General features: G+C 32.3%; 1 protein-coding gene across 1 annotated transcript in view; it reads right to left on the bottom strand.

The window, feature by feature from the left end:
• Positions 1–24,930, bottom strand: part of LOC132737111 (protein PRRC2A-like) — a 43,276-nt gene continuing 18,346 nt past the window's right edge. Inside the window, exons 2-4 of the mRNA XM_060724347.1 lie at positions 14,176–14,285; positions 1,142–1,647; positions 1–147 (exon numbers count right to left, since the gene is read on the bottom strand). Of these exons, the coding sequence (XP_060580330.1) occupies positions 1–147; positions 1,142–1,647; positions 14,176–14,272 (750 nt within the window). The 5' untranslated portion in view covers positions 14,273–14,285. The remainder of the gene's footprint in view (positions 148–1,141; positions 1,648–14,175; positions 14,286–24,930) is intronic.

Genomic DNA, 24,930 nt, shown 5'->3' with positions numbered 1-24,930 from the left:
TCAAGCGAAATACTTGAACACTGTTGCCACATTTAAATTCCCGAGAAGATATTTCTCTGAAACAGCCGAAACCGGAAGTGAAAGCCGGACAACCTTGCACATCTTCGTGGATGCAAGTATTAGATCGAACGCTGCAACGGCGTTCATCTGTAACGGGAAAGATTCAACTTCAATTCAAGAATTTGAAGCCACCGATCCTTTATCAATATATCAACTTATAAATAACTAAATAAAAAAGTCTTCCGAACATGCCGGTTTTTAATCAAAGGAAACTCCTTATGTTAAGAATACTCTTTTGAAGAGTAATTTGTAAAATTTAGGCCAAATACATGCATAAAAACGTTTATTGCAAATTCAAAAGAAACAAAAGAAGAATGAAAGAAGAGAAGACTCAATAACAGGACAATATACGCTCGTTAATACGATTTTGACAATTAACGTAGATAACTCTTTTTGAAACGAGCCTAGCTCTTCGCAGTTTGATACTAGAATACCCGGTGGCTAGCATATTTCACATTCATTTTTTTCTAGCAACGAGGAATTGTTATAAGCATATGCATCCAAAACTCGTATATGTACAGATCAATAATTGATATGAACCTAGTTACCAAAAACACGTCGGAATTGAACATAAGTGACAGTTGGAACACAGAACTGAGCAGAATCTCTGACTTATTGTCGGAAGAGTATACGTGTAAAAGTAACTTCACGGAATGTCATGACAATAAAGACAAGCTCTTGGAAAAGAATATGTTTGCCTCCAGTCCCATCCAACCCGGTGGTTTCACATACAGACGATATAAGAACCTACTATCATGCACTATCAATAATTCAAATCAGAGTTGTCTTTTTGGATTTTCCAAGCTGCAATCAAAATGTGCTCCGACCCATATAATTCATCTTTAGTTCTTCATCTATAACTAAGGAAGAATGGAATAAGTTTGACGCTAGCATCACCCGAAATGCTGAGTCATATCATTTTTCACTCTAACTACAAGTGGCGCTTAGCTGAAGTCCAAATGATTTAACCATAAAATTATATTCTCTGTCTTTCTGAAGGCTGAGTGCTTTAATATATGATTGCTAACTGGCCATTCTGCAACGGTTAAGTTTTTCTTTTTTCTCTAATGGGGATCATTACATAAGTTGCCCTGCCTCGTCTGTTACAATTTATTGAAGGCATACTCTCCTTCCATGGCTTTGACACTAAAAATTGGTTGTTCTTACCTTGTTGCTCTGCCAGTTGCTGTACCATGTTCACTTGTTGTTGTATGCGTGTCATAGGCGGTAGTGTAGGTGCCCTAACCAGATGTGTAGGTGTTCTTCGCGTGCATGTAGATGCCTTAGCCGGAGGTGTAGGTGCAATTGGTGTGGATGTAGTTGGCTTAGCCTGAATTATAGGTGCCCTTGCCGTGGGTAAATTTGGCATAGCCATAGGTGTATGTGTTCCTAGCTTAGATGTAGGTGGCCTAGGCGGTGGTGTACCAACCGAAGGTATCATCGCAGTGGCTGCCTTTGGTATAGTTGTCTCGTGTGGCGGCGGTATCTGTGCTCTAGGCCTTCGTCGCCTATTACGCACAGTCGGTTGGTCATGATTCTCAAGTATTTCAGGTGCTTTCCTTTTTTGAGTCGAGCGTCTCATAGTATCTTAAATGTAAATTGAATATCATCGTTTTAAAAACATTTATTTCTACTTTTCAGTACATTTGAAAAGTAAAACACTGAAATCCGGAACATCTGATTAACAAAACCTCTGACAACCGCGCGATTTTAAAAGTCTCCGTTATGTTTTTTTTCCAATAAATTCATTCAATAATATTCTGTATATACTGGAATCTCTGAAACCAGAAAACTAAACTATTTTCTATATCTGGTATATTAAAGATGTATGAACAATCCTCTAAAAATCGGACGGCAATTCAGTGTCAACTTCTTGTGTATTTTCATGTGTATTAAAATATAATCCAAACTGATAAATCTATGGCCTTAGGCAACAGCTCAAAACACTATCCCCTCCACCTCGGGCCAACAGTACCAGTTAAGATACTTTACATTATCTTTTTAAATATGATAAAACAACTTGTCATTGTATATTGATTGATGTTCAAACGCATTACAATTATCAAAACGTTAAACATAACTTATATATATATATATCTTATACTTCTTTTCCTCACCACATGACACCTTTAATTACAAGAATAATGTGTATGTCACCTTCTTTTCAGTAGAGAATGACCTGTGCATATGAGGAAAGAGGTAACAATTTTAGTAAATTTCGCAAAGAGGTTACCGATATGGATACGCACCGTGAAAAGTAATACAAACAAGAAAATAATGGTGCCAATATTGTTACTTGTCAGTGATCGAGACAATCTAGCAACAATTTTATATTTGCTACAACTGTTCATAATCACGTTCACTGACAAATATGATATGACAACATTTCATTTGGAATCTCTGTTTTTAGGGTCGTTAATGAACAAATTAACAAGTACAATTCCAACAAAACAACTTATTTGCATATAACAGATAACCCTACTTTACTTTACCCATTACTATGGCAAACAACAACATTCGGTATATGTTACTTGTTTTTCTTCTTAAACTCAAAAGCCTCCCCATACTTTGATGCAGGGGTTACATTCATTTTTTAGCAATGTTTTTATGCAAATTCTACATAGATATGTGAAACAGTTGATTTCAATGAAACATTAACGCCTGTATTTAAGTTAAAGGTCATATTTTGAAATTATAAATCAAAGCATGTAACAATTGTTCATTGTTGTCCTTTTCTGATTTATTATCATCATTATCGAAGCTTTACGCTAATCGATTACTGGTTGTAGAATTTTAGCATTTAAATCAGTTTACGTTGTCTGAGCTATGTCAATGTGTCAGGACAGTCTGAAAAAATACTTAAGGAACCATCATCTGTCGGATGTATGTCATCAATTACATATAACTTATCGAAAGTGCATTTTAAAACGAGGTTACGTTTTTGCATAGTTTTATATTCACATGGCGCTAAAACTGTAAAAATGAAAACTAAAGGTTTCCGATCGTCCTCATTTTAAGGACAAAAACTACTTAACAAACATATAACGGCATTTTAATGCTTGTAAACAGCCTGTTTATGTTTTATACATTTCATGCATAAGGAATTGGCAATGCAATTAAAGAAATTCAATGGATATTTTTTCATATATCTCAATACTATTTGACCATTATTTAAATAATTACAATAATGCATACATTTTTCACAAATCTTACTTTATATCACTTTTTTTCAAAGTCATGATTACATTTTTTTATATACCTTTATAGAAAATATTCAATTTATCACAGTAAGGAACTTACTTGAATACTATTCATCATTTTCATGGATTATTAATTTTTACACTATCTTACTTGAATGGATATTATTTAAGTAATCACATTCATCTTCAGTGAAATATTTACAAAAAGCCAGTGCTTTGCATATACATTCCTAAAATATCTTGCATTTTTTTAAGACATGATATGTTCATTACGAATTATTACTTAATTGTTCAAAAACTTACACGATAAAACAAACAAAAAATATATGTTTATGACCCGAAAACAACGTTAAGTCTGATTGTGTGAATCTACAATTCCAAGAGCTAAGCTATTAAGATGTGCCCTGTATAACTTTGCAAAACCTGATATTCAGAATGTCTTTTGGGTCAATATTTGTCCTTGTGTAAACCATGGCCCACACCTATGAGGACATATGATATAATATGAATATTTAAAGTTATATTCCTGGTCCAATTCATCAAAACAAATTGTCAAATATAAATCTTTTTGTTATCAAATGCATTATTTAACTAGTATTGACAGTTTTCCACCTAAGAAACGCTCTTCGTAACATTTCTGACCATTCTTAAAAATGTATTGTCTTATGTGACTGAGTTAGTAAAATAAGATTTATATTTTGGCGGGAAGCCCTTCGATTATTTTCATCGGAGTCACGTGATTGATTGACCAAAATAATGGCTGACAATACGAAAGCTGTGAAACGTAAACTCGGTTCTAATGATATCACGGGTTCTATGATATCACGGTCTTTACGTTTTCTGTGACTGCTAGTTAAAGCAACTCATGATGCATATATTTTTTAAAAGGGCACACCAAATTCATTTTCATCTGCCAATAAATTAAATTTTGTAAAGAAAAAATGTATTCGTGATGAGAAAAGTATTTTATAAAATCGTCATATTTTACTACTATTTTCCTTAATGGTTTTTACACTGTCAATTGAAATATGTTATAATGACAAAAACGGACATATTGTCTGTTCATATAGAAATTTATAGCATGTTAACTGTTTGAAGTTTTTTCAAAAATAAATTTGAAGATTTTGACCCATCAATCCTTCCATACTTGCATTTTTAGGGAATACCATGATACCATAGTACATAACCTCTATTAAAATTACCCAAAATGGCAGATATTGGAAATAGTTTAAAAAAATGATATTTAATTGGATCTTTTAAAATATTTTTTTGACAAACAGTTTTGGAAAAGGTTCACTTATTAGATAGAAGGAAAATCTCTTTCATGTATGATATTTATATATGAATATTTCCCTATAAATGTTAAGTAACGTGATATCATAGAACCCCGGGCTATATACGAGGAAAAAAACTCAGATTCGAAAAGGAAAAGGCGAAACTTGGAAAGAAACCGTGATTTAATTCAATCAAAGATATACTTCGGTAGTGATTCAAGGCGATGAAAAGTTCTAAAAAGAGTAATTAAAGCCAAAAGCGACCGTGAAGTTGTTACCAGTTACTGTGCAACATTTTCGGATTGACAGGTGATCATAGTTTTGTTTGCGTTTAATTTTTTCTTGGTCTTAGATCTACTTATAAAAATAATTGCATATATAAACATAGATATTTTGTTATAGTTTTTTAGGATGGTATTGACTTATGATAAAGAAATTAAACTTGCAGATCCACGTCTGTGTGTTAAAGTTTCGTTCACTGTAATTTTCGTACCCATAAATTGTTAAATATAAGGTCCACTGAGCCTGAACCATTACAAATTTATGGTGCATGTTATAATCATTGTAATATCGTTTAAGATGGCCAATCACTTTTTAAGAATTATATAAGAAACAACATTATTATATTTTGAATAAATTTTATTTTCCAATCACATTATTGTTTTTACTGTAAGCTGTACAACTGGCATAGTAACTACACTGCTGTGTAATAGATTAGTCACATGTGTCTCAAAAAGGGTTATACCTATTTACTAGCAGAACAGGCATTTCTTCAAAGCATGTTTAACTATCCAGGGTAGTCCTATAAATATGACGTCACTTTGATTTTGAGATACTTTTGCTTTTGGGCAAGCTTGACAGACATAGGGCCTAAACAATAACAAGCCCGTAAGTCTGATATATTGATCAACTTTCCAGGGTTGTCAAATCTTTAAAGAAATAAAGTAGAAAAAGTCGACTAGAAAATCGCACAAAAGTCAACATTTTTGTCTCATTTGAATCATTTCCGCAGTAATATTTTAGCATTTCACCATTTTAACAATAATCATAGACATTACCGTGATTGTGCTGAAAACGTTAAGATGATTCTTAATGACAACCATTCTTCCTGTTAAGCAGTGCTGCAATTCACGTATTTGAATTGGTTTGAATAGTAAAGATTTTAGGCAATGGTACTAGTATGCTATATTTTCAATTACAGAAATAGATCAATTTCATCATCATCATGTGTTGCAATACCAGGGACATCAAAGATGACCTTGACTTCAATGCATATGCAGAGGAGAGTTAGTACACCTTTTTTTGTCGGGAGTGTCTGGAAAGGAGTCAAAAATACTATTAATATATAGGAGTTATAATTTTATGAATTATTTGGTTTTAAGGATCTTTGAAAATATCATTGGTTTGTATTACATAAATGTATCTTGCATCTGAAGCTGTCAAGTATTTTGCACAAGTTAAGCAATTATGATAATGAAATTCTGAAGGTTGAACTTATATGACTGAACATTCGAATACATGTACTTTAATATCCTGAATAACTTATATAATTCATATATTATCAAAAACTGATTAAATACTGCTGAATTCATGTTTTTTTATTAGTTTATTGAACCAATTAATGGATATACAAGTCAACATGTGATCCATATATAATCATGATCAGATATTCATACTATTAAACAATAATGACATTTTTAAGTGGCATATAATACACTATTAGAAAAAGAAAAAAACCAATGCGATTACATGGTTAATTTAGGTTCAATGGAAAGTTTTGGTTTCATATTAAATTATGTGTTTGATATTTGTATGAATTCATAATATAGGTAACTGTTTACTGAGTTGAAACAATAATAGAGGGTCATTATAGGTCTTAAATCCACGTGGAAAAGATATATTTATGGTTTGGAAAGGATTCTGTTATGTAGTCAATTCTGAGACCATACATTAGTATAAAACAAGATAGTTACAGTTTCCTCAAAAGTGGAGTATACTCAGGTACAATCATACATCATGAAGTACTAATTTCCAGCTGTGTCAAGTCTTTTCAAAGGTAATAAGTTACATACAGATATTATGTCTTTGTCTTTTAAGCTAGCATTTGTATATGTTAATGTTTAAAGGATTTTTATTTACTAAAAGCATTGATGATCATATCCTTTCCATTATTTGTATTCATTTTTAGAAGTACAGCTGGCATGGAAGGGTTTCACCAGCACATCTTGATGTATTGTACCAAAAGATTTGCTTACACACCACCTGTATATAGGATGCACAATCTTCTTGCAGCCATAGATTATAATATACATGTACATGCAAATAGACCACACGTCACCAACAAGGAGGGATCTGTTAGGTATACTTCTTATAAAACTCCAACATCTTATGTTTCACAAATTTACAAAATGAAAAAATTAGTGTCCAGTTTGTGTTAATAAAGTAAATTGTTCTGAACTATAATTATGTTCAACATAGCTGTACTCAGCCTAATATAGATCTAACATGTTTCTTTGTTTATTTGAAATTCAATGAAAATAATTCAGTTCTTCAAACATATAAAGAGGCGAAACTGATCAAAATCTGTAATTGAAGTTGTGTTTTAAATTCTTTGTGCATATAAATTCTCAACATTTTTTTGCATATGAATATAAATTTTGCATATCATAATATTATATGTTCCTGCCTCTATGAATTATAATATTTTTATTGAAAGTGTGATCACTATGCATATTAGTAGTAGTGAATGATTGCATATTTTCATGGTTATTTAAAAATATAATCTAATCAAGTCAGTTATTACATCTAATAAATTATCAACTATGACTTTTGAAAGTGGGTGTCTTGGAGTAACAAAATCTTTAATTTTGAGCCTTATAAAATATTGTGTTTTTCCTTGCCTATATAATGTTATAATTTCAATAAAAAGAGATTTTGCAGTCTCTGAATAACCTGACTTACACATTTTGGATTTTAACAAAGGACCTGATTGCATGTACTGCATTTTGAGAATTGTATACACTTATGACTTATGTTATGATAGGCTTGTTCATTTCTCATTTCAGACTTCAGCGAGTCTGGATGAATTTAAGAAGAAGAAAAAGTATCATTATATGGATACCATTTTACATGATGCTATAACTCTGAGAATAAGAGACAGAGAGGGGACATATAAAACAGAAAGTAAAAGGAAGATGACCCCCACAGACTTTCAAAAACATTTGGCCCAAGTAAGCACAAAGCCTACCCGAGCCATTCACGAAGAACATAAATCAAGATATGATTGACTTTTTATGGAAAAGAATGATAAATAGTGTGCTACACTGTTTGCCCAACTATTCAAACATATCTAAGCTGATATTGAATACCTTGTATTCATGATAGTTTTATGAAATATCTTTTATCCCCCGCCTTTTCGAGGAAAATGGGGGATATAGAAATAGGCTCCGTCCGTCTGTCACACTTTCGTGTCCGGTCCATAACTTTATCATTTATTAAAGAAATCTGAAATAACTTGGCACAAATGTTTGTTATTATAAGACGATGTGTCATGCGCAACAACCAGACCCCTACCTCCAGGGTCAAGGTCGCACTTACTCATTCAAGGTCAACATTGTCTATTTGAGGGTATATGTCGTGTCCAGTCTATAACTTTCTTATCTTTGAAGGGATTTTGTAAATAATTGCCACAATTGTTCACAATAATAAGATGATGTGTCATACGCAACAATCGGTCACCTACCTCCAAGGTCAAGGTCACACTTGGAGGTCAAAGATTAACATAGTCTGTTATAGCGTGTTTTTTTTTGCCCGGTCCATAACTTGTTCATATATCAAAGTATTTTGAAAATACTTGGCACAAATAGTCACTATAATAAGACAATGTGTCACGCACAACACTTGCATCCCTACATCTAATGTCAAGGTTACATTTCTAGGTCAAAAATTAACATCGTCTGTTAAAGGGTATATATTGTGTCCGGTCTAGAACTTTTTCATATATCAAAGTATTTTGAAAATACTTGGCACAAATAGTCACTATAATAAGACAATGTGTCACGCACAACATTTGCATCCCTACATCTAATGTCAAGGTTACATTTCTATGTCAAAAATTAACATAGTCTGTTAAAGGGTATATATTGTGTCCGATCTAGAACTTCTTCATAGTTCAAGGGATTTTGAAACAACTTGGCACAAATAGTCACAATAATAAGACGATATGTCAAGTACAACACCTGCACCCCAACCTCAAAGGTCAAGGTCACACTTAGAGGTCAAAACTTAACAGAGTCTGTTATATGGTATATTTTGTGTCCCGTCCATGACTTCTTCATAGATCAAGGGATTTTGGAAATACTTGGCACAAATAGTCACGATGATAAGATGATATGTCCTGTGTAACACCAGTGTCCCTACCTCCAAGGTCAAGGTCACTTGTAGAGGTCAAAGATTTACTTAGTTTGTTATAGGGTATAATTTGTGTCCAGTCCATAATTTTTTCATAGATCAAGGGATTATAAAAATGTTTTGCACAAATAATCAAAATAATAAGACGATATATCAGGCTCAAAACATGGGTCCCTACCTCCAAGGTCACACTAAGAGGTCAAAGATTAACATAGTCTGTTAGAGGGTATAGTTTGTTTCCCATCTATAACTTCTTCATAGTTCAAGGGATTTTGAAAATACATGGTACAAATAGTAACAATAATAAGATAATATGTCATGCACAACTTCTGGACCCCTACATCAAAGGTCAAGGTCATACTAAGAGGTCAAAGCTTAACATTCATTTTATTTCTTTAATAAATTTATTGTTGCAGATCTAGCATTGATCATAATTTTGGACTGAAAGTCCTTAGATCCATACCTCAATCTTTTGAAATATCACAACTTTATGCTTCATATAAAACTTCCCAAAGGCGGGGGACGTTGGTTACTCTGTTACAAATTCTTGTTAGATATGGTACTGTATCTATCTTGTTTCGAAAAAAAATTATCTTCCCTTATTTGTCATGGCTCGAGGTCGGGTTTTAACATTTTGTCAGAAAAAATGACTTCTTTAAATACAAGTGCAAAATATAATCCAATCTTTTAAACCATTAGTGCTGTCATGAGCTTTAAAAGTATTATTCAATTATATTTTTTGATATACATGTATGTCATTCATTTTGGCTCAGCTTTTCTTTTTTTTGAAATACGAAATAGATGTCGCTGCCGTTGCCTTCTGCAAACTTGAACCTTGTTCATAACTTTTAAAGTTCCTGGTGTATTGTCTACATACTTGGTCATCAGAACCCTTGCAACGAAATAGAGAAAGCAAGAATCCCTAAAGAAAGTCCAACATAACATAACTGAAAATGTTGCAGGCTCGGTTTGATTGGGCACCGGCCTAAGCGGAATTCAACATTTAACATGAACTGGTACAATTTTGAATCATCCGCAGATGTGTTCATATGGCGGTTATCGTGGAACCTTCAATGTGACACTAAGTGCCATTCCATGAAAAGCGGCATAATTATGGTCCCCAAGTAAAGAAATGCGTGTGCCCTAAACGAGAAAATAATGGGCGGAACTAAATAAAATGGAATTTTGAAAGGGGATCAGAGGTTATGAAGCCTGCATATCACAGATAATACGTCAAAAGACAAATTTAAAAAGCAGGCAACATAACCAAAGGGTGATTCAACAGTATTCAAGTGAGGAATAATGGAACCACCCAACAACAAAAAAGCCAAATAGAAAGAACTACATTACCACAAGCTCAACAATTATGTCGTGCTGAACGATCTTAAAGGATCGGAAATATAACATCTCTGATTGAATGTACGGGGCGACTTTTTACAGCCTCCACACGGCACAAACAACGCTGATGTGGCGATAAAATAGAGAAAGCAAGAATCCCTAAAGAAAGTCCAACACTACATAACTGAAAATGTTGCAGGCTCGGTTTGATTGAGCCTGTTCATGGACGGTACTGTACAGTGCAAACTACCGTCCACGCCCCCTAGCACCGGCTTAAGCGGAATTCAACATTTAACATGAACTGGTACAATTTTGAATCATCCGCATATGTGTTCATATGGCGGTTATCGTGGAACCTTCAATGTGACACTAAGTGCCATTCCATGAAAAGCGGCATAATTATGGTCCCCAAGTGAAGAAATACGAGTGCCCTAAACGAGAAAACAATGGGCGGAACTAAATAAAATGGAATTTTGAAAGGGGATCAGAGGTTATGAAGCCTGCATATCACAGATAATACAAGACCGTTAAGAAAACATGACTAACCTTGGCCTTCATTCATAAATGACCTTGACCCTCAAGGTTAAATGTCTAAATTTGGGCTTTGCTTGTTATTTTTTGCTATTAGTGGCTTTTAAACCTTTATTTTTGGAAACAATTGTCTTTTAACTTTGAGCAATAATTTAATTTTAAGGAAAGGCCTTTAAATTTTACCAGGAAGACCTGACCTTCAATTATAAATGACCTTGGCCCTTAAAGGTCCCAATTATTGAATTTTAATTTTTGTTGCTGTAATACGGTTTAAATTGAAGAATTGACCTTTATATACATACAAAACATGCCTTCCTTCATGTTTATTTAACTCAAATTTGCCTTGAATCTTTTATGACCTTGACCTTGAAGGTTGAATTATTTATTTTCCACTGTTTTTTTTGGGCTAAAAATTATCTTTAACTTGGTAATTAATAAATGGATTATCTTCATACTTTAACAAAACAACATTTTTGACTAGACCTTCAAAAAAACCCCATAAGACAGATAAAAAGATGTGATTATCATTGACACTCTCTGCTTCCATGTTTATTAAAAAATCCTGGGCAATAAGATATTTTAGGTAGCTGGCTATTTGTAGGTAGGTCGTGAGAATGGGAAACAAACAATATTTTAGGCTTGGTAGGGACATTGCCCTTTCCCAGTCAATGGCTACTACTGATTTTGAGGTAATTAGATTAAAGCTCAAGATGGCATTAAGTTTAACTTCCTTAAAATGTGTGTAACATTGTAAGATATAGTTTATGTAACTTAATTTACTTAATTTACTTAATTTATGAAAAAATGCTGATTGCCATTAGTTTCAAGATGAGTCCATTTGATTATAAGTTCAAGGCCTCAGTGACATGTAAACTCATTGTTCCAAGGTTTTGAACATTTGCAGGGACATTGCTTAGACTAGTAATGAGCATTAGCTTGGAAGTAATAAGGTCAAAGGTCACAACGGCTTTAAGCATAATATCCTTCATCACCAGAAACTGATAAAGGGTAAGCACAAGTTTATGCATACAATTCGGTTGGAATTAAGATATTATTTATTTCCTTCTAAAATATTGACCATCTCCACACTTTCTGTTCATGGTAAGACAGCATGGATTAAAAAAATTAAAACTATAACTGTAAAGAAGTCACTGGTGTTCAATTTTGAGAGTAAGAAAAAGAAGATATGCTGTTCATTTAAAAATATTTTACTGTTGTTTTACTGCCAATATTCTGTTCATTTGAATTATTTTATTGTTGTTTTACTGCCAATGATTAAATACATGTTTCAATTAATCAGTGTTTTTTGTTATTTTAACAACATACCAAAATGTGTCCTGCTGAAACATGCTAAGAGAAGTTGAGTGTAAATTGAAAAGTATTTGTAAAACATTGTTACAATCGGTGTTCTTATTTGAATTTTAAAAAGGTACATTTGACATCAGAAAAATGGAGAAATAAAGAATTCCTGAAGAAAGCCCAAAACAACAAAATTGAAAATGTTGCAGACTCGATTTGGTGAGTCTGTTCATAGACGATACAGGAAAGTGCAGGTAACCTCCCATGCCCCCCCCCCCTAGCACCAGCTTAAGCAGAATGCAACATTTGAACATAAAGTGGAGACATTTGGAATTTAGAATCATCCGCATTTAAATTACTGTTTGCTTTATAGATATGATGAAAAGCTTGTTACTCTGGATGAGATAAGGCCAGTATTTGCACTATAATTTATAATAAATAGCAATGTGAGAAGCAAAATTTGAGATGGGAGTAGATGTTTGCAATATTTAAGGGGACAGTTAATACAAATTAACTTGTGAAAACACAATTTTTTATTCATCATAAGTAATAGAAATAAATATCCTCATGAAGAAAAACAATTTTCCATCTGATTAAATAAATATAAAACAATTCTATCTTGGCTAAGATGTCATTATTCTTATACAAGTAAATCTTTGTGTCTGCTGTTGTGGTTTTGTTCCATACCGGTATATATTACTCTTACCAGAGATTGGGATTTAATTCTAGGCAATCTTATTTTCAGTGGAACGTAACTGTTCATTGTAAAGAGATTAATATTTAACACAGGTTGCACTGTGTTTGTATTGGAATGGAATTCTCATTAGTACATTATTCTCAATGTAATTTTTCCATTCTTATTTGCTTAATATTAAATTAAAGTATATACATTATCGTATAGCATTCGGTGGAGTCTGTAGATGTTATATATGTACTGGCTTTCGCATACAGTTGTCTGGTTGTTTAATCTGGTGACACCCTATACAGTTTATTACATTAGATTGCCAAATTATCTTTCTTTATCAGATATCATACGCTTGATAATAATATAGTCATGACGCACATTATGCTATATTATCACGATAGATACGTTTTAGTTCTGGTACGAACAGATCATAAAGAACGGCTTAGAATCCCTCTATAATTTACCGATTTCAAATAACCACAGCAACCGTACGACATATAGTATTGGTAATTTTATTAGCATGCTTATCTTCTTGTTTACATCAGTAGATCTAGTGAGAGTCACAGACTTTGTCTTTTTTCCAATTGTTTCGTTTCGCGTTACTAGTCAAAATGGGAGTATATAAGCTACATTCCTTAGCTAATAAATAGCTTTTAATATCGTTTATTAATTACAAAACATAAAATTGCATCCGTCATTTATATTATATCTCATACAATCGAATGACTATTGAAGGGTCGCAAGTTTGTTGACGTTTCTAATTATAGAATTTCCGAACTTTTCTGTATGCAAATGAGTTAATTCCGAATGAAACCGATCGGACCCGATAGCTTTTACAAATGGCGGGATTTCAAAAACTGGCCATATTATATGAAGTTGCATCCGATTGTTTCGGCGAAATAAGATTAAAATTGTATAGCAGTTCATAATAACTGAGGATATACTTATGATTTAGTCGTAAATTTATGAAAACTAAGTTGTAAGGTAAAATATCATCGGTCAACGGGAATATAACTTTAAGATAAAATAGAATTTCAGATAAGTTTCTTAATGGGGTCTCTGTTATTGAGTACTCAAACAAATGTACATCCGGTCGAATATTGCCCTGCCTTGACGGTGCTTTTGTTCTTTTGTTTTTAGGTCTGCCAACACAATAGTGTTCATATGGCATAATGTCAGTTTTACTGTAGGGGGTAGACCTCAATTACACTACCTTCAGGCAGTACAATCACCGACGTTTAGGTGCCTCACATCCTTAGTGGGATTCGAACGGTTTTGAACAAGTGGTGGATGTCAACGACTTTAACCACTCGGCAACGGATGCTCTTATCGTCAAACTTTCATGCATAAATACATTAGAAGAAGGAAATCACTTTACCGTGTGGGAATCGCTTCAACCATGCCACGACCAATGCGGCAATAACGACGACAAAAGCAATAATTAAGCCAAATATTTGTGTGTCTATCAAATCCATGGTTCCTGAAGATCTGCAAAAGAAAAGTACAACCATAAACGTGATTTTATAAAACAAAATGCATTTTTATCAAATGCTATTTCAGAAACCGGTTCCTTAAGCCAAGACACGATTGACAAGTGTATCATCTTCAGAAGTGACTTTTATTACATTCCCCTAACATGTTCCATTATTCTTCGATTTTCATGCAAACCCTATTATACATCAGATACAGAACTTGTTTATCATAACTAGTGTTCCTTTCATTTTCTTTTTTTTACAAACGATAAATAGATAATACACGTCTTGATTTTTTAAACAAGTATTTCTAAATTTAATGTGATTCAGCATTGTCAGCTATGTTTATTTTCAGAAAGTGGGTCCAACGTTAAAGTAGACCAAAATTCATATAACAACACAGCTTACAATGTAAAATGATGAACCATTCGCAATTACACTTTCAGGTCTGTCCATATTTTAAAGACAATTATAAACAAAAATATTTTGTTTTCTAAAACCTCAAAAGTTAAGAATCATTCGTGGGCTTAAACATTTCTAAGTCACATGATTAAATATTTGCAAAAGGAAGCGTCACATGTAGCTTTTATAGGTCCTTTTGTTACTTTTCCTTTTGATGAAGGTATGGTGATATCACCAATTAATACTGTTCCTAAATAAAAAGCTGTTGAACGTAGAGTTATTTGGATTTAAGTTTTCCAAAAAAATGAACCTGGTGTTAAGGAATTTGTTCCAGAGGATCGTTATCTTGGATGGTCAATTTGTTTGTTTTTTCCAAAAAAATGACGACTTTGTAGCCTTAATTAAAAAATAAAGGTCATTGTTGTTTTATGTACAAGTTTGATTAAAGCCGTGCCTTTAGACAGATAAGTATTTGCTTTTCAAGTTATAATTTGGTTGGTTTTTCATGGAATAATCATATATTCTTTGATACTGTATTAGCTTTGGTATCGAGGTCCTCTTCTTTTATTTGTCAGAGAGTTACATATGTTTTTGCTTTTATGATGCATAATGTAGGTTTATCTTGCCTTAATTACTAAGGTTATTTTGAAGTGTGGAACGTAAAATAAATGCTTATATTAGGTTTTAAGTGAACTCTTTATTAGATATGGTATTGAAGAGGCTGTAGACAATTTTGTGCACCATCTCAAGTAGGAGTCTTGTTTAATTCTCAAAGTATGACTATGCAGATAACTAAGGAGAGGCTTGAGTCGGGGAAGATAGGTGTTTCTTTTAAAGTTCCTTCTGAAGTTAGGAAGGATTTATTGTGGTGGCATGAGTTTTTACCCTTGTATAATGGAATATCTCTGACTGATTATGGTGAATGGTCTCTTGTTGATAGTGTTACCAGTTGTAATAGTTGTTTAACAGGCTGCAGGGGTTTTATACGGCTCTAAATGTTTTCATGCTTCTTTCCCTTGGTTTATTTTGGATCAATCTTTAAGCATCACATGTTTATAGATGTTGACTGTTCTAGTTTCCTTGAAGCTACCGGGCTCTGATTGGTCAAGGAAGAAAGTTGTAATCACTTGTGATAACTTAGCAGTTTGTATTGTAATTAACACAAGTAAAGCCAAATGTTCATTCTTGCAGTATTTTTTGAGAGAGATATGCTTCATTGCTTGTTAACATGAGTTTCAATCAAGGGCTTCTCATCTAAGTAGTTGTGATAAGTGTGTCTCTGACTGTTCGAGTAGGTGGCATGTAGATTCCAAGTTTAGATATGAATTTTTGAACGGTTGTCCTGATATTTCTTCGATGATAGAAGTTGATGTGGATGTAGAGCATTTACTTTTTCTTCATAATTGGTGAGTTCTTGTTTCAGAATCAGAGCTTAAAATTTTACGACAAGAGCTTAGGAATTCGAACTCTTCAGTCTTTGCGGAGGGGACAAATAAAAATCTACGTGTTTAGTGGGAGAGTTTTATTTTATTTTGTTTATATTTTAAATTTGATTTTTTTCCTGCTTCTAATCTTACCTTTCAATTGTACTTTCAACTTCTCAGTAGAACTTTGTTTCTGTTGAGAGTATCAAAAATTATATTAGTGGTGTTAAGACTTTAAATTGTGTTTCGGTTTCAACATTTCAACATTGATTATATTAATACTTATTTGTTAAATCTATCATTCAAAGGTTTGCAAAAATGATAAAGTAGCTTTACAATAAAAATAACGACATATCGGTCCAACTCCCATGCATGCATTTGTATGCTTAATTGTTAACAGATACTGTAGCTTTAGCGACAACAACAAAACAGAAGCAAGTTATATATTGAAATTTTTAAACATGATCGTCATTTGAATTAATCTTGCTTTTGGTCTATTATTCTAATTTCCTGTAATATATCATACGTCGGAATTTCTAAATGACAGACAATAATACAGAGAACTTGAAAATGGCTATAAAAAGTTATAAAAGGCAATTTCAGTGTGTATGTGTGTTTATAAAATATTGATATTTAACTATCTAGTTACTAGTTTTTTATCCTGGCATTTGATAAAATCTAGATCTAATAAATATATTCACTTTGAAATTTTGCTGTTTCACTCCGTAGCAACACGGATTTATAAATCAGTGGTAGCGAGAATTAATCTCAATCTTTGCTTTTGTATTTTTCCTATTGTCTTGATATTGAAATTATGTATGCATGCGTAATTTTTTACATGTAATAATCATAACTGAACGATCAGTATTTACGCATGTAACTTTTCAATAAGCAAACTTTTATCCCAAGTTTACGTCATATCCGGTAAGGGAAGTAACTCTTCACTGACTGTTATCGCTTAAATGAAAGGGTCTATAAGCTAATACTTTAAATGGTACCTGTATTTAAATATAAGAATATTATTATTACCAATAATAATAATAGTCTAGAATAAAAGTTTTCCCCTTGTTAAATTATCTTAAGTACGAAACTGTTTTTTATCAAAGACTGCTATGTTGTGCCGTTTGTAGCTCTCGACATTCATAGGTAAGAACTTTAAACAAGCTCTTATTCGTCTATAAAATAAATCGACTTCAAAAATAAAAACTCCATGAATTTTTTGATATTTTTGTTTAAATAGGTCTGTCAAGTAACACTTCTTGTTTTGTCCAAGCTTGAATCCTTTCCCTTAATAAATGAAAAAGTGAAGAAAATATAATTAAGATTCAATCATTCGATGGTCAAAGTCATTTAAATGTCAAGCTCATACCTATATTGTTTCACATGTCTGTTTTTTCCTGCTTCTACTCTTACCTTTCAATTGTACTCTCAACTTCTCAGTAGAACTTTGTTTCTGTTGAGAGTATCAAAAATTATATAGGTGGTGTTAAGACTTTAAATTGTGTTTCGGTTTCAACATTTCAACATTGATTATATTAATACTTATTTGTTAAATCTATCATTCAAAGGTTTGCAAAAATGATAAAGTAGCTTTACAATAAAAATAACGACATATCGGTCCAACTCCCATGCATGCATTTGTATGCTTAATTGTTAACAGATACTGTAGCTTTAGCGACAACAACAAAACAGTAGCAAGTTATATATTGAAATTTTTAAATATGATCGTCATTTGAATTAATCTTGCTTTTGGTCTATTATTCTAATTTCCTGAAATATATCATACGTCGGAATTTCTAAATGACAGACAATAATACAGAGAACTTGAAAATGGCTATAAAAAGTTATAAAAGACAATTTCAGTGTGTATGTGTGTTTATAAAATAGTGATATTTAACTATCTAGTTACTAGCTTTTTATCCTGGCATTTGATAAAATCTAGATCTAATAAATATATTCACTTTGAAATTTTGCTGTTTCACTCCGTAGCAACACGGATTTATAAATCCGTGGTAGCGAGAATTACACATCTCCTCTATTGTTTGTGAGAGGTCTATATTTTTCAGATAGACCTGTTTAAACAAAAGAAAGTCCGTTATGAGGTCTATCTTTTGCACGTGCACAGGTCTGTTCTAGTCAGACAGACCCGGTCATGAAATACACGTGGAAAATAGACCTGTCAATGCTCAGACAAAAAAAATGAAATGCAATAAAAAATAAAAAAATAAAATGAAATGTAAATGATTGTCATAATGTTCCTGTCTTACAAAATCAGGATACATTTTTTAAACAAGATAATGTTTATTGAATGCACTAAGCAATTATTCCAGCATCCCTATATTAAATCTTTGAATAAAAATAATGGACAGCATATCAAAGTAAGGACACATTTAACATTTATTTAAACGCGTCATTTTTTTAAAGTAACAGTAATCTAAGTGGTTCTCCTGTCATAAAGTTCACAGTGTAACAAAATGGATGCTTCAAGTTTATATATTAAGCAGTTATCACAGCATACTTACGATTTTAAAATTATTTAAAGTTATTAGTGACTTAGTATAAAAAAAATTATGATGACCGATCATATTTTATTCTAGAACACTTTATAATCTGCTATATAAAATATAGTTTCGATTCATGTATCTAACACTTGCCATCATATACATATGTAAGTTTTTCGTAGTCTTTTGGGTATCAGGACATTACCCTTCGGACAGTTGCCCCCTCGGAAGTTTGCTCCCTTTTTGCAGTGGCGGTTATTTGCCCCTCATATCTTTGGAAGGACGGACATGTGCCCCCTCCCTGTTTTAAAAAATGTTAAAATATTTTATTGTTGAATTGTTTGCTACCCAAATTCATCGCCTATTGTCGAAATTTCATTGTGCTTATAAACGCAAATTTGTGACAGTCAAAATAGCATCCATAAATAAATGAACTATAATGTTTCAATTTGCATACAAAAAATCTATACACGAGATGACCTCTGACAAGTGACAAGTCGCAACAGCGAAAAAAAAAGGGAGGATGGGCAAACGTCCGAGGGGCAACTGTCCGAAAGCAAATGTCCGAGAATCTGCATTGTCTGATACGAAATACTATCAACATAATTAATCATCCTTTAACATATCTTCCATTACAGACCTATTCACTTTATTATTGACAAATTGCACATTTAGCTTTTCTATTATTATCTTAAAGGGAAAAGCAAAGTTAAATACAAAATATATATTGTACTTAAGCAGAACGTTGAAAAAAACTTACCTGTATATGCGTTATGTTAAAAATAATATTTGATCATTACATCAAATGCTTCGGACCAGCCATTCCTCAGGACAATATAGTTTGACGGTGTGTAAGTTGGATATCGGCCTCGTATATCGATCTTTCTGTTAAGGAAAGACCTGGTCACGAATTTTATGAAACACCTCGAGCGCTACGCGCTCTCGGTGTCACATGAAATTCGTGACCAGGTCTTTCCTAAACAGAATGACCTAATACTCGGTCGATATCCTATACTTAATCTCAATCTTTGCTTTTGTATTTTTCCTATTGTCTTGATATTGGAATTATGTATGCATGCGTAATTTTTTACATGTAATAATCATAACTGAACGATCAGTATTTACGCATTTAACTTTTCAATAAGCTAACTTTTATCCCCAGTTTACGTCATATCCGGTAAGGGAAGTAACTCTTCACTGACTGTTATCGCTTAAATGAAAGGGTCTATAAGCTAATACTTTAAATGGTACCTGTATTTAAATATAAGAATATTATTATTACCAATAATAATAATAGTCTAGAATAAAAGTTTTCCCCTTGTTAAATTATCTTAAGTACGAAACTGTTTTTTATCAAAGACTGCTATGTTGTGCCGTTTGTAGCTCTCGACATTCATAGGTAAGAACTTTAAACAAGCTCTTATTCGTCTATAAAATAAATCGACTTCAAAAATAAAAACTCAATGAATTTTTAATATTTTTGTTTAAATAGGTATGTCAAGTAATACTTCTTGTTTTGTCCAAGCTTGAATCCTTTCCCTTAATAAATGAAAAAGTGAAGAAAATATAATTAAGATTCAATCATTCGATGGTCAAAGTCATTTAAATGTCAAGCTCATACCTATATTGTTTCACATGTCTGTTTTTTCCTGCTTCTACTCTTACCTTTCAATTGTACTCTCAACTTCTCAGTAGAACTTTGTTTCTGTTGAGAGTATCAAAAATTATATAAGTGGTGTTAAGACTTTAAATTGTGTTTCGGTTTCAACATTTCAACATTGGTTATAAAATACTTATTTGTTAAATCTATCATTCAAAGGTTTGCAAAAATGATAAAGTAGCTTTACAATAAAAATAACGACATATCGGTCCAACTCCCATGCATGCATTTGTATGCTTAATTGTTAACAGATACTGTAGCTTTAGCGACAACAACAAAACAGTAGCAAGTTATATATTGAAATTTTTAAATATGATCGTCATTTGAATTAATCTTGCTTTTGGTCTATTATTCTAATTTCCTGTAATATATCATACGTCGGAATTTCTAAATGACAGACAATAATACAGAGAACTTGAAAATGGCTATAAAAAGTTATAAAAGACAATTTCAGTGTGTATGTGTGTTTATAAAATAGTGATATTTAACTATCTAGTTACTAGCTTTTTATCCTGGCATTTGATAAAATCTAGATCTAATAAATATATTCACTTTGAAATTTTGCTGTTTCACTCCGTAGCAACACGGATTTATAAATCCGTCGGTAGCGAGAATTACACATCTCCTCTATTGTTTGTGAGAGGTCTATATTTTTCAGATAGACCTGTTTAAACAAAAGAAAAGTCCGTTATGAGGTCTATCTTTTGCACGTGCACAGTCTGTTCTAGTCAGACAGACCCGGTCATGAAATACACGTGGAAAATAGACCTGTCAATGCTCAGACAAAAAAAATGAAATGCAATAAAAAATAAAAAAATAAAATGAAATGTAAATGATTGTCATAATGTTCCTGTCTTACAAAATCAGGATACATTTTTTAAACAAGATAATGTTTATTGAATGCACTAAGTAATTATTCCAGCATCCCTATATTAAATCTTTGAATAAAAATAATGGACAGCATATCAAAGTAAGGACACATTTAACATTTATTTAAACGCGTCATTTTTTAAAGTAACAGTAATCTAAGTGGTTCTCCTGTCATAAAGTTCACAGTGTAACAAAATGGATGCTTCAAATTAATATATTAAGCAGTTATCACAGCATACTTACGATTTTAAAATTATTTAAAGTTATTAGTGACTTAGTATAAAAAAAATTATGATGACCGATCATATTTTATTCTAGAACACTTTATAATCTGCTATATAAAATATAGTTTCGATTCATGTATCTAACACTTGCCATCATATACATATGTAAGTTTTTCGTAGTCTTTTGGGTATCAGGACATTACCCTTCGGACAGTTGCCCCCTCGGAAGTTTGCTCCCTTTTTGCAGTGGCGGTTATTTGCCCCTCATAGGTCTGACCTAAAGATAATGTGTCTACATATGAAGTTAATCCATTTATAATTTACAAGTTAAAGCAATTTACAGAGAAAAAAAACAAAAGAATTTCATTAATATGACCTTGACACGCAATGTCAAGTTTAAGTCAATGTCACAATTAATGATACAGTTTTTTGTTTAAAAGTAATGCATTTTTACCAAATTTCAATCTAGATATTCAAGGTCATTAAAAGCTCAAAACAAGAAAAGCATTAACGCAAAGCATCAACGGTTGTCCAAGCAAGAAATGCAGCAGGTGAAGATGAACTAGTAGATATATGATGACAAGATATTCTTATAAACTTTTCAATGGTTCATTGGTTTTTACCAGCATTGTATTTCACTTATGAATGAACGGACGAAAGACATTGTTCATTATTAACTATGCTAGAGATTATAATATTACTTGTAATTTCTTTATGATCGTAATTATACTAACCACGATTCTAACACTCACGTGCTTTTGTCGCTATAGACAAAGAAGGAAAAAAACTGGTGTTAAACTGCCAATAAACACCGGTTAGGGACTACTTGTATATGAGCTGTTATGTTTTCACCCTCGATTGTATAGTTTACAAAGCATTTTAAAGCAACAATAAAAACCATTTTTATTTATATTTTCAGTTCGTATAATGTTTTCTTTTCATACAATACCGAAATAATATCTCACATACACTAACGCCACATATTTGATCCATATCAGTTAATAAATATTTTGACAAAACGGCGCCAATCCGTAAGCAGCGTGATGACGTCATCCTAAGTAAACAATTCATTCATAAACAAGCTGACGTTATTTCATACAGACAAGAATGATAAATGGGCCACTGATGTAAACACAATACGACGTAAGTTTTATTGTTGAAAACTTGATAAAATAACGTTTTTTTCTTTTTATTTCATTTGTTTAATAATTTCTATATATCTTCGCAACAGTAGGGTGCGAAAACCGAACAGCGTTATACGAAAATCAGCACCGGAAGTTATTCCCGCTTGAAAAATAACATTAGTGATTTTCCTTATTTCATCGTGTTAGAATCGAAATAACATCGGCCTGAGGGGTGTATATCGGCTATTTAACACCGGTATTGTCGTTTTGATGCGACAAAATTAACCACTCAGGCCTACGGCCTTCGTGGTCAATTCCTACGCATCAAAACTCCAAACCGGTGTTAAATAGCCAATATACACCTCTCAGGCCGATGTTATTTCTTAAATAACAAATTAAATAAAATATTTCAAAGTTGATAGTGTCATATTAATACTATAAAAATGTATCTTTTTTCGCAATTATTGTACATATTTATTGTTTTCATCTCATACATGTATAGATAAAATAAAACACACTATTGTTGTTGTTGTTTTTTTTCGAATTGTATGTTCATGTATAATAATAATAATAATCAATAAATGTGAGAGTTGATCTGTGTTTATTAATTATTGCACGGATGTATATTACAATGTGATATAAATCCGTGATTATTGTAACCAAACTAAGTGACAAACATTCATTTTGGAAAATCTGTAAAATATTTGTTCTGTTCTGTAACGATATCAAATATCTACTCAAAAAACGGGAGAGACCGGACAATAAACGTGTGGTACTATTCGCCGGTCACTAGTAAATCCCGTTCAAAATAGACCAGGAGAGACCGGGAATTACCGATAGGAGTACATCCCTCTATAAATAGATTTTCGGAATATTTAGGTCATCAACTCATCATTCTATTAACAGCTTTCGGATACATGTACATGTACAACAATAACATACCATAATAACCCACTGTGTACTACAAAATGATAAAATAAAAATACCCCGAAGAGCGCGATTTATTGACGGAAAAGGTTATTTCATTTGAAAAAGTTGCATTCCGAAATTCTCCATTTCGCTATTCATTTTACATATCGCGACATTTCATTTTTAATTAATAAGCAAGCACCCTCATACAGATCGGAATGATCGGCTTTTATCATGACCGACTAAAAGGCTTGAGAAGTTGCTGTCGCCCTTTCACAAAATCTGATTTCATTCCATAAAGGGCGCCGCGCTTCGGCGCGGACGCCAATCAAGGTCTGTTTCGACCGTTTCGAAGGTCTTGTCCAAAATTAGGTTTTGTCAAAGTATAAAGTAAATCCATTAATTAATTACCAAGTTACACTCAAAGTAATAATCAGTTAAATTTCAATAAATTGATGTTCAAGGTAAATGTTATAAAGTAGCTTAGGTCAATTGAGTTTGTTATACATGAACCCATTTATTAATAACAAATTTATAGCCAGTCACAGCAAATAAATTAAAATTTGACCTCCAAGGTCAACGTCATATATACTAAAATGTCTAAGTATGTCTCCTTTTTCAATGGTCCATCAAAAATAATGATTATGTTTAAGTTTGAAGACGATCCATTCAAAAATAACAAAGTTATAGTCACTAATAGCAAAAATTAGCAAAAAAGCACAATTTAGGCATTTGACCTTGAAAGTCAATGTCAATTATAAATGAAAGTCAACATCATCGTCACCGTGTCAGAATGTAACTTTGCATCATCATCATCATCATTATTATCTTACATTTTTATCACCTGTATCATTAAATGTATAGCTATTAGTATAATTTGCATGGCTTCATTACAATAATAATAATAATTATTATAATAACAACAGAAATAAAAAAACAAACAAAAAACATAATATCGTCACCGTGTCAGAACGTTACTTTGCATTATCATCATTATCATCATCATCATTATAATCATTATCATCTTATATTTTTATCACCTGTATTATTAAATGTATAGCTATTATCAAAATCACTAGTAAAAAGTGCATGGCTTCACTACAACAACAACAATAATAATAATAATAATAATAATAATAAAAAAAAAAAAAAACAAAAAAAAAACACAAAATAGAGAAAAACATAATCCCTAAAGAAAGACCAACACGAGAAAATGTTGCAGGCTCGGTTTGATTGAGCCTATTCATGGACGGTACTGGAAAGTACAAGTTACTTTCCACGCCCCCTAGCACCGGTGTAAGCAGAATTCAACATTTAACACGAACTGGTACACTTTGGAATTTAGAAACATCCGCAGATGTGTTCATATGACTGTCATCATGGAACCTTCAATGTGACACGTAAGTGCCATTCCATGAAAAGCGGCATATGGTCCCCCAAGTGAAAAAATGCGTGACGACATTGTCACCGTGTCAGAATGTTACTTTGCATCATCATCATCATCATCATCATCATCATCATCATCATCATCATCATCATCATCATCA

This window comes from Ruditapes philippinarum, unplaced genomic scaffold (assembly GCF_026571515.1).
Source record: "Ruditapes philippinarum isolate M1 unplaced genomic scaffold, ASM2657151v2 ctg631_1_1_1_1, whole genome shotgun sequence".
Taxonomy (NCBI): domain Eukaryota; kingdom Metazoa; phylum Mollusca; class Bivalvia; order Venerida; family Veneridae; genus Ruditapes; species Ruditapes philippinarum.
Note: the sequence above shows the minus strand (reverse complement) of the source record. Positions and strands in the feature narration are given on the sequence as shown.